Source organism: Episyrphus balteatus, chromosome 3, assembly GCF_945859705.1.
Source record: "Episyrphus balteatus chromosome 3, idEpiBalt1.1, whole genome shotgun sequence".
Classification (NCBI taxonomy): Eukaryota; Metazoa; Arthropoda; class Insecta; order Diptera; family Syrphidae; genus Episyrphus; species Episyrphus balteatus.
This window is the reverse complement of record NC_079136.1, coordinates 363,437-379,488: the sequence shown is the minus strand read 5'-3', so window position 1 is coordinate 379,488 and position 16,052 is coordinate 363,437. Positions and strand designations below refer to the sequence as shown.

Below are 16,052 nucleotides of genomic sequence, written 5' to 3'. Positions count from 1 at the left end.
TCAAGCAAAAAAAAAATATATGGGAGTGAGGAACAATCTTCCACAGTTCAAGCGATTGATGCAATTTTCTTATTAATTGACTTCAAACACAAAAAAAAATATTTGAACACAACGGCAACACCTACAATATTCAAATATACATTTTTTAAAAGCTAGAAGCTTAGTCATATATGTAAAATTAAAATTAAGTTAATTGAATGAACGGCTTTTGAAAGAATGGTAATTGAACTCAGATTTTTGAAAAAAAAAATTATTGAAAAAATTTTAACATGTCGTTTTTTAAACTTGGTCGTAATATAAAATGCATTTATTTTCAAATTTTTTTGGCTGCATTTATTATGATTTCAAATTATAAAAGGAAATGTCAATATGTATTACGGTTTATGAAAAAAATTAAAAAGTATTTCATTTTCGAAGAACTTTTTTTAATAAAAGTTTTGAAAAAAAATGTAACTTATTTTTTTAAAGTTCAACATCTAAACATAAAATTATTTTTTATTCATTTAATAACCCTTACTGTTGAAAGTTAAATAGCAAAAATTTAAAGTTCCTATTTACCACAGTCTTTGAGAAAATTAATCATTTCAATGCAAAAATTCAGTTTTAATAAAAAAAAACATTGAAATTGAAGTAATTTTTCATTTTTTTTTTCAAAAGTGTGATATATTTTACCTTTTTTGCTTCGAAACTGATAATATTTATGGCCAAAAATTTTTTTTAAATAAATTCATATTTTATTAGAAAAAGTTTGGAAAAAAGTCATTTTAAATTTTTGTAATACCATTTTTTTTTTTAATTCTGAGTTTGAGGACCATTTTTTCAAAAAGTCTTGATTAAATTTAATGGATTTAAATTTAAGAGATAAGAATAAGCTTCTGGCTTTTTAAAAATGTATTTTAAAATATTGTAGGTGTTGCCGTTGTTTTCAAAATATTTTTTTTGTGTTTGAGGTCAGAATGTTAGAAAATTGCATTTATCGCTTAAACGATGGAAGATTGTCTCTTACTGCCTTATATATATATTCCTTAAATTACCTAGAGAATCTTTTGCTATCATTTGTTTTATGAAATTTAAGCAAAAAAAATGGTTTTGTTAAAAAAAAAATTAATTTTAATTTTAAAAAACAATACGGCAACACCGGCAATTTTTAATCTATAGACTTTAAAGTATTTTTAATTACCTACGTTTGAAAAAAAAATCGTCAAAATCAGAGCTGTTCGGCCGGGTTCCCTAATAATTTGCTTTAGTTACTCTACTAGTATTACAAAACCTTTTCTTAATATTTTCAAAGTTATTCATTTATAAAACAAAAATTAATATACATTCAAAGAATGCAAATTATGTAGGTAAGTAATCAAATAAACAGATAATTTTTCAAGAAGATGATTTTATAGAATTTTGCAAAAAATTAAAAAAGGGTTTGGAAAATGTTAAAAAGCGCGCGCTTTTGAACATTTTCCAAACATTTTTTTAATTTTTTGCAGAATTTTGAAAAACAGAATTATGAAAAGCAGAATTTTGAAAAACTGAATTTTGAAAAACAGAATTTTGAAAAGCAGAATTTTGTAAAGCAGAATTTTGACAAAAGAATTTTGACCCCAGCAGAATTTTGACCCCATACCTAACGATAAATTTAAATTATTTATTACAGAAGATAAAAACCTCCATCCTTTAAACGAATTATTTACAATTTTGTGAGATGATGAAACAAGACTGCCAATCGCAAGTTTTTCACACCAAGAGTGTCAGTGGAAGCATTCAACAATGGTAATTCTTCATTCAAAGGATGCTTTGCTTCTCATAATAATATTATGATATTATGAACTTAAAGAATTTCATCTCAATTTTATTATAAACTTAAAGAAGTATTCAATATGCACATGCAGTCATACTCATTTGAACATGAACCGATTGTTGAACATTGTTGTAGAAAGCTTTCAAAACTAATGTTGTCCACAAACATTTATGATACTTCAACTAGCTGATGAACATATTGTTCAAAGGAAAATTCACCTTATGAAATTTTGAATATTAAAATCAATTCTTTGAATAGTTTGAATTAAATGTCCAAAAATTTAAAACACCTCCAATTGACTTCGTGGAAAACAGAACATTTCGAAAAATGTAATTTCTTAATAAAATTTATTAAAAATTGCTATGATGACATTTTGGGCAGCAACCCTATAAATTAAGTCAAACTAAAAAAAGGTACCTAAACAATATTAAATTAGGAAATTAGGCCCAATTTATTCACTCTCCATTAAATTTAAAGTCCCCATTTAAAATAAAAAATCTGTCAAATTACATACAAATTTTAAAATATCCGTTTTTTAATGGAGACTTTAAATTTAATGGAGAGTGAATAAAATGGCCCTTAGAGTTTTATTTTTAACAATTTTCTGTAATTTTGACAATTTTGAAATATTGATGAAGAGTCGAATGTTATAAGGCCACAACCATAAATCACTTGTCAAAAATCAAAACTATTAGATTTGCTACACGCTTTTCTTCTTCGGAAACAACAAAGTAACTGAAATTATTATATTGAAGCATATTGCCTCAATTTATTGTTCTCCTTCCAAAAGTAAGCATCTGCTGGTACATCTGCTAGCTTTATTATTTCAAACTTAATTGCAAAGCCTCTGGCTTAAATTAATAGATAGTTCTCTTAGTATATTTTACACGTTACACAGAAACGTGACCTTTCAATTTTTATTACGTTTCACTCCCATAACATTATTTTGTTTACATAAAGGTTCATATATTCTCGAATAAGACAAAAAAAAACCATTGACATAAAAGTCCTCGTATTACCCGGCTAGACAGAATTTGAACGATAGCATCATTAGGTGCCTCCAAAAGAACTTTGGTGTTATCCGAAACCAAGCCCGCACCTGCCATCATCCCCGCCATCATCACAAGAGCACGTCACTTTCGGTTACCTCTGGGATATTAAGTCAATGAACGTCCATGGCCCTGGGTTCCCCGGATAGAATGTAAGCAAACCTGCAGCATCATATAGGTCCTTGACGTAATGAAAAAGTTCATTACATTCTACCATGAGAATATGAGATTAATTTTAAAGATGGTAATAGTGTCCAGTTACAGGCTTTCCCCCCTTTTGCTTCTGAATGAAAAAAAAAACTTACCTCATTTCATGGCGTCGCTGTCGTGGTGATGGGGAAAGTTTTCATATAATTTCCTGGCAATATATGATGATGCATTGCAATAACGTTATGCAAGCCGCATGTGGTTAGTATCTATTGCAAGTTGCGGAGAAAAAAAAAAGTAATTAATTCAGTTTTTTAGGTTAAAAGATGATATATTATTTCTTAAACTCAAGATACTTTTATATTCTGAGATGTTAGGTTGTAATTTGGGTTAAAAGAAAATCATCAAATAAAACTTTTTAGGCCTTGACTGACACAAACTCAATTTTTTGTTCAAGTTTTTTCTACTTTTTTCTATAAATGTGTTCTAATTTTAAATTTAATTAAAAAAATCATTTAAAATATAAAAATTGAATTGTCTGTCACTTTTCCATTTTTTTCTTGTTTTCCAAATTAAAAATTTATCGATTAAGAGGAAACATTCCCCTCTTGACTATTTGAAATCAAAATGATCTATTCTATTACATACTAATTTTTTTTTCTATTATTTGTCATTTTAGCTTGGATTCACGCGGAGGAAATGTCAAATTAGCACCACATTCAGCAATAGCTAGCGATTTGGGGCAACGATTGTTTTTTTCAATCGGCGACGACCCCAAAGATTCAAGATTGCAGATTAGCGACGTCAAGACATCCGATGGCGGCGTCTACCGTTGTAGGATAGATTTTTTTAATTCACCAACACGAAACTTTAGAATAAATTTAACTTTAGTAGGTAAGTTTGTACAAAAGGACTCTTATTTTCGTTCTCCTTCTCGTTTGTATTATAGTCATGAGGAAATAGAGGAAAATAAAAAATAAAAAGACGACAAAAAAAACTAAAGAAACAAATTTAAAAAGATCCGAAACTAATTTAAAATTCATTGGTTCTCTAATAGAATTTCAGCTGAGCTTCTTGTTTAGTACTTTCGGCTTGGTCTTGGACTTTGGTGTTCGGCTTTTGGGCCGGGTACGATGCGGGACGAGTGCGAGTCTATCTATATTCTTAAGAAAAGTTTAAACTTTTAATATCGTCTTTCGATTTTTTGTTTTTGTTAATTCTTTTGATGTACCTACACTTTTTAACTCTCTAAACCCCCCTCTCATTTTCTTCTCTTTATTAAGTTCCTCCGGACGAACCTCGTATATTCGATGCACAGGGTAAGGAAATATCCCAAGTGGCCGGTCCGTTCAGAGAAGGATACGAACTTTTTTTATGCTGCCAAGTTAAGGGAGGTAAGTGATTTGTTTAAGTCAAACCCTTGTCACATTTTTCCTACTATTCTTTTGTGGTTGTTGTGTTTTGTGTACTATAGAATAGAGAATATTCTCTTCGTCATTCGCTTGTTGTTCGTTTTGTGTTGTGTGAAGAAATTTCCTTTTTAATTAATCTCTGGACAGAACAATAAAGATAAACATTTATTGCAATAAGTGCAGAATCCAGTGCTTTTTTGTGGATCGATGGATGGATTACGGATGGAAGATAGAGGATAGAATGGGATGAAAAAATGCTCTCTTGTTGAGCGTTGTCATCAATTTAAATGTTGAAATTTGTCATTCATTTTATTAATGCATCTTTGGTGGTTTTTCTGGTTGTTGTGTTTGTTTTTTTTGTTTATGAATGGATTTTGTAAGGACATTTGGACTTGGTAATATAAATCATTTAAACATGAGACAGTAAGGAACCATGGAAACTCTTCAAGCTGTATATATAATTAAATTTAGAATTGATTATGGATTTGCTGTTGGCTTTAAGATTCAGTATTCAATTTATTTTATGGAATTGAATTTTACATTAAGTGTATAAATCTTTGAGAGGGTGTAAGGCAAATATTATTGGTCTTTTGAAGAAGTATTTAATTTATAGGGATTTTAGTAAAATTTAAAGATGGTTTGCCACAGTATTTGCGAAGGGAGAAAGTTTAATACAATGATTATTTCTATCTGAACTAACAGTCTCAAATTACAAAAAATATAGGGAGATAGTATAATTGATTAGTAAAAATTTATTATTTTGCTATTGTAAAAGCGGGTGAGATGGCGCGGCGGGGGAGATGGCGCACTTTAAATATCTTTTACATTTATTGCTCTAAAAATGTATGAAAAATATTTTCAACTGTCTTTAAATATTTTAAATCGAAGTAGCCAGTATGCGTTTTTTTATCTATGATACAAAAAATAAAAAAAAAATTCAAAGCAAATCGTGTGATGATTTTTTTCAAATTTTGTTTCGCCCTTTTTTTTTTGTTCTGATATTTTGTGAGTCGTTGGGATCTTAGATGTCCTTGATACACCAATACATACAAGAGAGTATAAGTTATGCATTGCGTGTGAAATCTGAGCTCTAGTTCTATCTGCTTTTTATGGGTGCTTACGAATATGAATTACGCGCAAAAAGGTGAGATGGCGCAGTTTTTTGCGGGTGAAATGGCGCATTCCCTACTAGAATTTTTTAATTGAGTATAGTGTTAGCATGTGCCATATCACCCTACAAATATTTTTTTAAGTAATTCAGCCAAGTTCAAATTTTATAAAAAAAGACGACTAGTTGCAATCTATTATACGGCATGCATTGGTGCTTGACTCCTTCACATCGTTCAACCATTTGTGCAATGAATTTGGCAATAGAAATCTAAAACAAACTCATGCGCCATCTCACCCACCCTATAGGGGGAGATGGTTTTTTTAAAACTTTTTTTCTATATTAATTTAAAAATATAAATTTAAAATATAAAATTCTGTAAAACAAACAATACGTTGGATATTGAATATAGAACATTTTTGCATTGTTAGAAATATGAAATGTGGTTTGCTTTGAAAAAAAAGACAAAAACAAAAAAGGTATGCCATCTCACCCGCTTTTACCCTACATAAGCATTCTCGGAAATGATGCAAATGTCAATGATGTTCCACATTAATGTCGATTTCATTTATGGTTTCTTTTGTTGAATGTTTTAACTTATAGGATGTATGCAGAGTCTACACAAAAAAAAATTTAGTTTCGGAAAGAAAGGAGAAAATCATTGAGGTTGTACAATTGTACCTATTTAACAGATTTCCGGAGAACCCAGAAAAAAATATACAATAACTATGCTAAATTTGTTCTCGAAAAAGTTTCCTCCTCCCTGATTAAAATCCTGCCTACGCCTTTGATTATTTTTCTTTTTTTTCTCAAACCAAATTTTTAGCGTTAGGCGATAAGGTTCTAAGTTACAAATTAAATTTTTTTCAGAAAATGAGATTGAAGTTTTATAAATGCATGCGAATCGATAACTTTTTAAGCAATTACACGCTTATTTCTATATGAAGCAGTTGTCTAAGATTTATGTTGTTGATAATAATACAGAACAAAGAGATCATTCTTACCTATCAAAAAACGATAAAAGCAATTGAAATGCCTGACAGCAAAGAAATTATACTACCCAACTATTATTTTAACATTGTCGAAAATTGTATGCACATTTCGATTATGAACCTTAAAAATCAATACTTTCCCTATTGATGCTGTGACAATATTTCTAAGAACGAAATCCGGGACAGATACAAAATTTATGGGATCGTTTTGAAAATACTGATTCTTCAAAAAACAAGATTTAATTTTTCCTAATTTTGAAATCAAGATTTCTTAAACGATTTTATGGCATAACTTTCGTTGAAATCATTTAAGTTGTTAAGGAGGAAGTCAGAAATCAAGAACACGGGCTTATAACTTTTTAAACTGTTAATTTCTTTAAATTGTTTTTAATCAAATTCGTGAGAGCTGTTTTTGAAGGATTTAATTTTATTTTAAATAATTTTGAAATTGTGTAATCTTTAATTGTTCATGTTCTTAAAAGTTTTGAAATTTAGTTGGGTTTGTTACTCTTCCACATGTTCATTGTTCTGGTGTAGCTTTTCAACCTGACAAACACAAGCTGGAACTGAATAATTGAATATACATATAGAGCAAATAAAAAAGAATTCTTGAATTTGTTAAGATTATACTTCTTATCTCTTATTACCTTAGTTTTCGCTTTTGTTCGTTCTTAATTTGAATGAAATTATGGCAACCTGTCATATTGCAACTCTGGGAAAGCGTATTTTTCTTTCAAAATCGCCTTCAAATGTTTTGATTAGAATGTGTGTACTTTAAAATGACTTCAGTAGGGGTGTAAAAATGGATATTCTTTAAAAAAAAGTTTATTTTCAGTGTGTTTGAAAATGCAATTTTAAAGGTATTTGGATTTTGGAGTGGAAAAAATAATATTTTTTTTTTGTTTTTCATAGATATGTAGCTCCAAATATGGCTGACACGAATGTGTCGTTCAGATAAAAATAAATAAGAAATTGCTTAACATGATTACATTTAGTGCTGAAATGTCAAAAATTACGAAATTTATTACTCTAGCTTTTTTCTAAAAATGGTTGCATTGCAAAGAACTACGTGTGCAACTTGGAAAACAAGCCATATTTATGCTTTTGTCATAAGAAAAGAAAAGTATCTGTAACATTCATTGTTCACGTAACTTTCCTATAAAATATTCCCAAAAAGTCTCATTCATTCATTTAAAAAAAAGTTTAACCTGACACTAAAAAGTTTATTCAACCCTGTAGAAATGCTTCAAAATTTACATAATTCACTCAGTGTAGAGTTATTTTAATAATTATAATAAATAAACTGCTAATTGGGTTCAACTTATTTGTGAATTCCATGCCATACCTACTCTTGTAATTCTATTTGAAATAATAAATGAATTTTGTCCTGGTTCGTATCTTGCACTTTGGTTTGTTGAATTTTCGCATTTTCATTTTTCCACTCCTTTTTTTTTGTAATGTAAGAAGCTTTTATATTGTACAATTTATAATACTATTAATTAACGAAAATACCTTGTTTATTTGTTAAAATAGGTCGGCCTCCACCAAAGGTTACGTGGTGGAGAGATGATAAGGAAATGATTGGAGCCAGTCACTCATCTGTAGAAGAAGGTGTTGCGGTGATGGTAAATCAACTACTAATTGGAACAGTGACGAGAGAGTATTATGGTTCGAAGATACAATGCAGAGCTCAGGGAACAAGGCTCATACCTCCAGTAGAAAAAGATGTCACTATACAAGTTCATCGTAAGTCATATCATTCTCGTAATTACTTACCACATTTTTTTTTTAATCCACTTTGAACAAAGAAATTAAAAAAAAAAAAAACAAAAAAAAAAAAACTGAAAAGAACGTTGTAATAAAATAAACTTTTCCTCCCCCATTTCAATATCGTTGCAGTGAAACCAGTGCGAGTGAAAATTATAACGCCCAATGACCTACTTACAGCTGGACATCCTGTGCCTTTGCGATGTGAATCGTGGGGATCATATCCCGCAGCGAAAATAACATGGTTGCTTGATGGAGAACCTATACGAAGTGCTGACGTTACCGTACATAGTGATAGAGAGGTATAAATGAAAATTCCACACAATGTCATGTACACACACATACATACATTAATGTTATACGAATATATATGTAAAGTTAAGGCTTTGTGTATTAAAAGCATTTACTTGTCATTCCTTTAGCTTGTCTAACGAAAAGTTCTTGACTTTACGTATGAATTTTATAAATGTATGAAGGTGGAATGTAGGTGTAGAGTAGATATTATACATGAAAGCGAATATTTTTATGGAGCTAGTTGCTAGCAACCTTACAAAACTTTCCTTGTGGCAAAAAGTTTAATTTTGAAATGTTAAAGGAAAAGTTACCAGGTAGGTTAACACTTTAAAATTAAATAGGTTATACAGTGTACACAGTTGTTTTGCTTTTACCAAAGAAAATAAGTTAAGAAATGTTAGTTTCTATGCTGAAATACCAAGATAAAGCTAAGAAGCTAAAAGTTAAGTTAGATTATTTTAAGAGAGACCTATACAACTCATCATAAACTTCGAAGCAAAGAATCCTCCTTTATGAAACTATAGAAAGTACAATAAATAAAATGAGTGAGATCTGAGTGAATTTTCTAGCAAGTAATATGACAGAAAAATAGAAAAGAAAAAATAAAGCATTGATAAGTGATTCCAACAAATTTTCTAAAGAGAAAACTTTAAATTTTATCCCATGTATTCATCTCGTCTTTTGTTATTCTGATTCTTTTGCTCAGTGGTTTCCAGGACTATTTCTAAAGAAGCAACTAAACTTGGGATTGAATGATCCGATTTCCATGAAAAGAAACATCAGCTTCATCTTTATATTCTTGTTGGTTAAACATTTTCATCATAACGTTTAATTCAGTTTTCTATAAAAATATTTATTTCGGAGAGAAAAATCTGGTTGGTACTGGCTAGGAGAACCTTTATCCATAAAAAGTGTTCCTTGAAGAGTAACTCGATGGATTTTTTTGGTATTTCTAATATGTGAAATACCTTAGATCTCAAAAAGACAATTTTGAGAGAATTCTTTTGGGAACCCACAAGTAAGTCCTACATATGTACAAGAGATTCTAGAATGGAAACGAAGAGAATTCAGATCAGAACTGGCATGAAGAACCAAAATGTTTAAGGAATTATTGTATTGTAAAAGAAATATCAGTTCTGTTTTTGATAAACATGATAACATGGAAATTTTTCTTTAAAGGCTCTTAAATTTTTATTGAAATTTTGTTCCAAAGCTTTTTAAAGTACTATAACAAATAATTAATGTCACTTCCAGACTTACGTTCAGTTTTCATGGAACCAGAAAACCGGACCAGAACTTAGTCCCAATTTACACACATTCGATTAAATTTGAAGTGGTCATTTAAAATAGTCATTTTGAAAATGTGTATGAGGTTGAAAGATTTTCCATTTTTAATGACGATTTTAAATAAAATAGAAAAAAGGCTTGGACTAATTACAATTTTCAAATTTGAACAAGTAAAAAATTACTTTTTTGGAAACTATATGAGTCTTTAAATTAAATAAAAGATATAGAATTATTTTCTTATACTCATATACTCAAATTGATAAGAACCAACAAAATGTTCATTCCTAGGTAAAAATATAATGGTCATAAAATTCAAAATTTTCAATTTATCTTCTTCTTTTTTCTTCACTTACTTCCGACTTTCTTGTTCCTTTTTATAATATTTTTGAACGATTTTATATATAAAAAAAACTAAGCTTATTAAATGTAAAGAAAACAAAAACAAAACTACACATTTTAAGCCCTTGTGCGCGGTATATCATTATATTTTATGGCGTACGTATTTTTGACAAAAATACTGCGCAATATATGCACATCAAAAGACTGGAATATGGCACAGCGTTTTAGTTCACTGTAGACATTTTTAAAGAAAAAAAAAAAAAAAACATAACGAAAGAGAGAGTCGTTTTTCCTCCCCCATGAATATAATATACTTATGCATCTACATAATTTATCCACCCACCCGCAAGTTTATATACACACGAAACCCCATAAAAGTAGGATTTTTGGTATCTCTCTAAAATTCTAACGCGTTTATACAAAAAAAAAAAAAAAAAACTTTGCCACAAGGTCAAGTTTTGTGAATATTCAAGTCTTCTTCATAAATAAATAAAATGAAAAAAAAAAAAAAAAAACAGAAGTTTTTTAGAGTAAATTTATTAATAAAAGGTTGACTTGTTAGAAGTGTAGGTATATAAAAATACAATCTGTCGCAGTTCTTGCAAGATGTGGCAAGAACCGTATTTTTTGTTTTTATATATTTTTATGTGATTCATCAGCACATAATTCAGTTTATGTGGGAACTATTATCATGTCATTCACATTCAATATGCAGTAAACTTTGGATATCAGAGAGCCACAATCTATGGCCGATGGCGGTTTCTTGAGATATCATCGAGTTATGTCACAATGTCCTTGTATTTAATATATTATGTATTACATACCTCAATTTTAAGATAATGAGATACCAGTTTAAGTTCACGTCATTGTTTAAAGTTTGTGGATGGACGATACAATGCATAATTTTATATGATGTTTTCGATTTATATTTAAGTTGGGTAAAGGTTGAAGTCGTTCCAGTTATCTTGAATATGCTTCGATTTCCAAGTTGAAGTAATTTTTTTAACAAAATAAGACCAATAATTTTTTTTTAGAAAGTATTTTTGAATCCGAACTTCAATAAAACTTGGTAGAAAGTTGTCCAAACTAAAAAAAAAGGTATGAAAGGGTGTCTCTTCTTATAACGACTCATTGGGGTTTTGGGTCTTATTAAATAATTTACTGTCTCTTCGAAAAAAGCACTTTATCACCAAAAATAATTTTATTCATTATTCTTGCTCTTTATTCCAAATGCAACCTTTCCACAAATTTCTATTGGGGTGACCCATCAATTTTTTTTTTTTCAAAAAAAAAAAAAAAACAAATCCTTTGAACCATGATTTTCTTATAAACACTTAATATTCTTCTTCTTTTCAATCTCAAAAGTAACATAATTGCTGAACTTCAATAGGCTACCGTTATTATTACTTAGTATTTTCAATAGACCCACATTTTGTCCACACTTCAAAAAAAAAATGCCCTTACACATGAAAAAAATGTATAGGGGAGAGTGGGGCACATTTGAACACTTTTTGCTTTCGCCACTGCATGAACGAAATATGTTCATTTTCTTGATCTGTAAAGTTTACTAACATTGAACAGTAACATTGAACTTCGATTTCAAAGAACATTTGGTTAGTTAAACAAATTAATTATATTGAATTTTGATGTTTTAAAAATATAGGCTCTTATGTTCAAAAGTGCCCCATGTATGGGGCAGTTTTGAACATGGAAGGGGCACTTTTGAACAGCAGTATTAGTTTCGTTGTAATGAATAAATAATCAACTTTTTATTAGTTTTTTTAATAAGAACATACAAAAACTCCAAATTGATTATTATGTCATATTCAATTAACCAACAAATAATAAAAACTCAGAAAAAATAACATTAAAATTTAAACTATAGTTATCAGTTTATCACATTTATAAGTTCAAAAGAAAAACAAAAACCAAGAAAAATTCATTTAAAATATATCTTAGAAAAATGGTATTCATACCATTTATGCTTCTCACAGTAAAATAGATTTATTTTCAATAGGTATATATATAGATATATTTCTAGACATTAAATCCAAATGTTAACAAAGCGGATGTTCTTCATGTACCAGGAGCATTAATTGGTGTAGGTAGCTTGACTTTAATTTTTATAACGCTTAAGCGGTATATAATCGAGTTCTCATCGAGAACAGTCTAGCAGAACTTGAAGAATTCTGGCATTTTTTTAAATCTACAATTATGTTGTACATATTCCTATTTTTTCTTTAATTTTGCCCACAAATGCTAGTTTCATTATTTTTTGTATAAGAACATTACGATTTATTAAATAAAACACATTCAAGTATCCTTAAAATGTCTGATACAAACTGCTCGGGGCGGTTTTGAACATGTTCAAAAGTGCACCACCATACTTGTTCAAAACTGCCCCAACTGTGTCAACGACATAAAATGTTGAATAAATATTTAACATTAATATATTCATTCAAAAATTCACGGTCAATTAGTTTAAAATTCATTAACCATTAACAAAAATTGTATTGCGTTTTGAAATCACCTACCAATTTTTTTTTAAACTCTTACAACTAAAAAACTGAAATAATGCAAAACCACTATAAAAACCACCTTCCACCTATAAATCTGAAAGTCAGCCGAGATAACGATGGAAAGTCATTGACATTTATGGATATCATATTGACGGGTTCAAATATCGAAATACTTCTAAAAAAGATTGATATACTAAAATGTTATATGCAGTGTTCAAATGTGCCCCGTGTTCAAAACTGCCCCACTCTCCCCTACACTTATCTATTTTATTCATAATTCCCATGGCAAAGACAAACATTTTTAATAAATAATTCCATTTATATGTACATTGATTTTATTGGACCTATAGCGAATTTTCATGGTTTCCCAATATACACCCTTTCTCCTTAAATACTTTTATAGACAGCCTTGATTCTTTGTTTCTGTAATTAATGCATCATTTTTACCAATTTTCATTAAGCTACTATTTTTGTCTCAGTTTTTTGTCGTACTAATTCGAAATTTCCACATTAGTTAAAAAAAAAAACACCCTTTCACTCAAGATACTTTTCTTAGTTCTTATACTTTTTCACCAAGTAGTTCAAAAAAAAAAAACAAAATTATATCTGCTGTTATGATAGCTTTTTCACTCATAACTCAACCCTTCAAAAAAACACCCTTTCACTAAAAATTTTCTTGAGAGCAATCGTATTGACTTTATTTTTATGTCATTATAGAATAAAAAAAATATTATTTTTTTTTTCTAAATGCCTATATTGTATTTGACCTGTGCTATATTATGACCACAAACACATTAATTTTTCTTACAGGATTCTAATCTAACCACAAGCATATTAACGTTAAAAGTAACTTCGGAAAATGATAACTCAGAGCTCACGTGTCGTGCATCGAACCCCTGGTTTTCTGGAGGTGCTATAGAGGACAAAAGGATAATCCGAGTTGCATGTAAGTACAAATTACTTTGAATTTAATACAAATATTTTTGAAACGAAAAAAAAAAAATAAAATTTAAAAAATTCCAATTGCTGGAACTTTTGGTATCCGAGGAACTTCAAATACTAAATCCGAAATTCTTGTTGTTTACCAAAGAATTCTTATTGGTTTGGAAATTGTATCATTGCTTCAATCTCTTATACTCTTTTCCATTCCACAGACGCATTGTAAAATACAAAATATTCATATTTTGGCCAATTATATAATTGCAATACCTTTTCATTCATTCTGATTAAAAGTTATTTGAGGTATTAAATTTGAGTAGACAGTAAAATGTTTTGGGCTCTTTTTGAGTTTTAATTGAGCTTAACAAACTTTCACCAGAACCATCATCATCATCATAGAGAATATTCAAATATACTCTAAAAACTATACTAACCTACTCTCTTGTCTCTGTGTAAGAGTGAAATTCAATTTTCTGTGCTACTGGGTTGCATTTTGCTTTCTATTCTAACCATTCCATTACATTTATTCCATTTTCAGATCCACCAAGTGTATCGGTGCATTTGGCAAACGAAGATCCCAGTCGGGTGGTTACAAGGGCGGAGGGACAGAATGTCACATTTAAGTGCAGAGCTGATGCAAGACCACCCGTGTCGACTTATTCATGGTTCAAAAACGTGAGTATATTTTGTGCTGATATATAAAATACTAGATACTCCTCGTACCTATAGATACATAAATTTAAAATAAATGCCGATTGTACACGAGTATAAAAAGGGAAGAATTTAAAAGCTGGTAGGATTTTTTCATAAACATATTCAATTGAGTGCTGAGTAAATAGTGGAAAGGAAAAAAAAAAATGTAAAAAGTTACACATTTAAAGTTAGAGTCTTGTGTGTCTACAATCTACTGTCTATTTGCTGACTTTTTTCTACTGAATTTGCTCAAAATAAAAAAAAATATAGTTTTAGGTTGAAGCTTTTATGATTTATAGAAAATATTTGAGGGAATTTTTGAAATTAAATTGAACATGTTGATTTACATGAAATGCAATTTAGCATATTAAGTTTTTAAATGGAATTGTAGGTCTAACCTAACCATTAAGGATTCTAGGTTCATGTTTCTTTTTTTAACAAAGTTTTCTTAATTTGGCAAAGATACAAAATTGTAATTCTAAATTCGAACTTTAACTTAACAAGTTTATTTGACTTTTCTTGTGTAAATGCATGCATCAAGTTGTTCAGTATTTATTGAACGATATACGTTTTTTTCAATATTTATGATACATATATTTGATCTCTCTAAAAGGGTTACAATTTATATAAAGCTTTTTACTAAGACTCATAAATTCATTTTAAAATAAAACGCAACGCACGACTAGTTTGCACGTACACACTTGTTCTGCTTCTCAAAGATGCTGAGAATATTTGAGTTTATTATATTTGAGTTTATTATAATTTGAATTTATTCAACGTGCAACTTCTTGAAAAATGTAAGGAAACAATTTATGAAATTCACTTTTAAAATTAATAAAATAAAGTCCTTAAAAGCTTTAAAATTATGTATTTTGGCGAATACTCAAAAAGCTTAATATAGAATTAAACTATTTCAGAAAATTGACAGTAAATGTAAAAAAATCAAAGCAATTTAGCATTTTATATTAATTGTTCAAGAAAAAATAAAATGCACGACTGGGTCGCACGAACTTGCTCTTAGAGTTCAAGTTGCTTAATTTTGTAAGACTTTTTATATAGAAATTTGGAAAATGTAGGTACCTACTATATGGGTACAAAAAAAAAAAAAAAAAATAAAATAAAACTCGTTTTTTTTTTAAATAAAATAAAATCTGAAATCAAATTGCCCTCCAAAACAAGTATGCAGTTTTGATTGATATATTAACATGCATTTTTAGAAAAAAAATTTTCAAAATCGTTACACAGAGAAAAATATGACCCGCTAAAAACTAACAGATTGCCATATTGTTTTACCGTCCATACATTTCATAGGGAAATCTTATTAAAATCAACGAATAATAAGGTTTTTTTAAGGAGATTTCTTATTATTTTTATAGAGAAAATCTTATTAAAATTTGACTGAAAAGTTGATTTTTTTTGCAACTTAGCACTAGAACAAAAATCGCGATCAATATTTTCATGGCAGGTTGGTTCAGGTGGTAAGGTGGGCGACTAATGATTTGAAGTCTCCAGTTCGATTCCCAGCCTGGTCATCGTTTTTTTTTATTTTTTTGCAGATTTTAAAACAATAAGGAAAACCCGATTGTTTTAATAAGGTTTCCTTCTTGGATGAAAACCATAGAGAAATCTTATTGTTTTTGTTCTATTTTATGTGGTCTATTTTTCTCTGTGTAGAGCCATTTTTTAAAAAACTAATTTTTTATAAATAAAT

The 16,052-nt window shown here is 29.1% G+C and overlaps 1 protein-coding gene across 7 annotated transcripts in view; it reads left to right on the top strand.

The window, feature by feature from the left end:
* The window catches only part of LOC129917120 (hemicentin-1), a 128,675-nt gene that overhangs the window by 74,425 nt on the left and 38,198 nt on the right, over positions 1-16,052 (top strand). For all 7 annotated transcript variants that reach the window (XM_055997470.1, XM_055997472.1, XM_055997474.1 and 4 more), the window contains exons 4-9: positions 3,671-3,885; positions 4,275-4,385; positions 8,037-8,249; positions 8,403-8,572; positions 13,520-13,655; positions 14,187-14,323. In XM_055997470.1, coding sequence (XP_055853445.1) covers positions 3,671-3,885; positions 4,275-4,385; positions 8,037-8,249; positions 8,403-8,572; positions 13,520-13,655; positions 14,187-14,323 — 982 coding nt within the window. The remainder of the gene's footprint in view (positions 1-3,670; positions 3,886-4,274; positions 4,386-8,036; positions 8,250-8,402; positions 8,573-13,519; positions 13,656-14,186; positions 14,324-16,052) is intronic.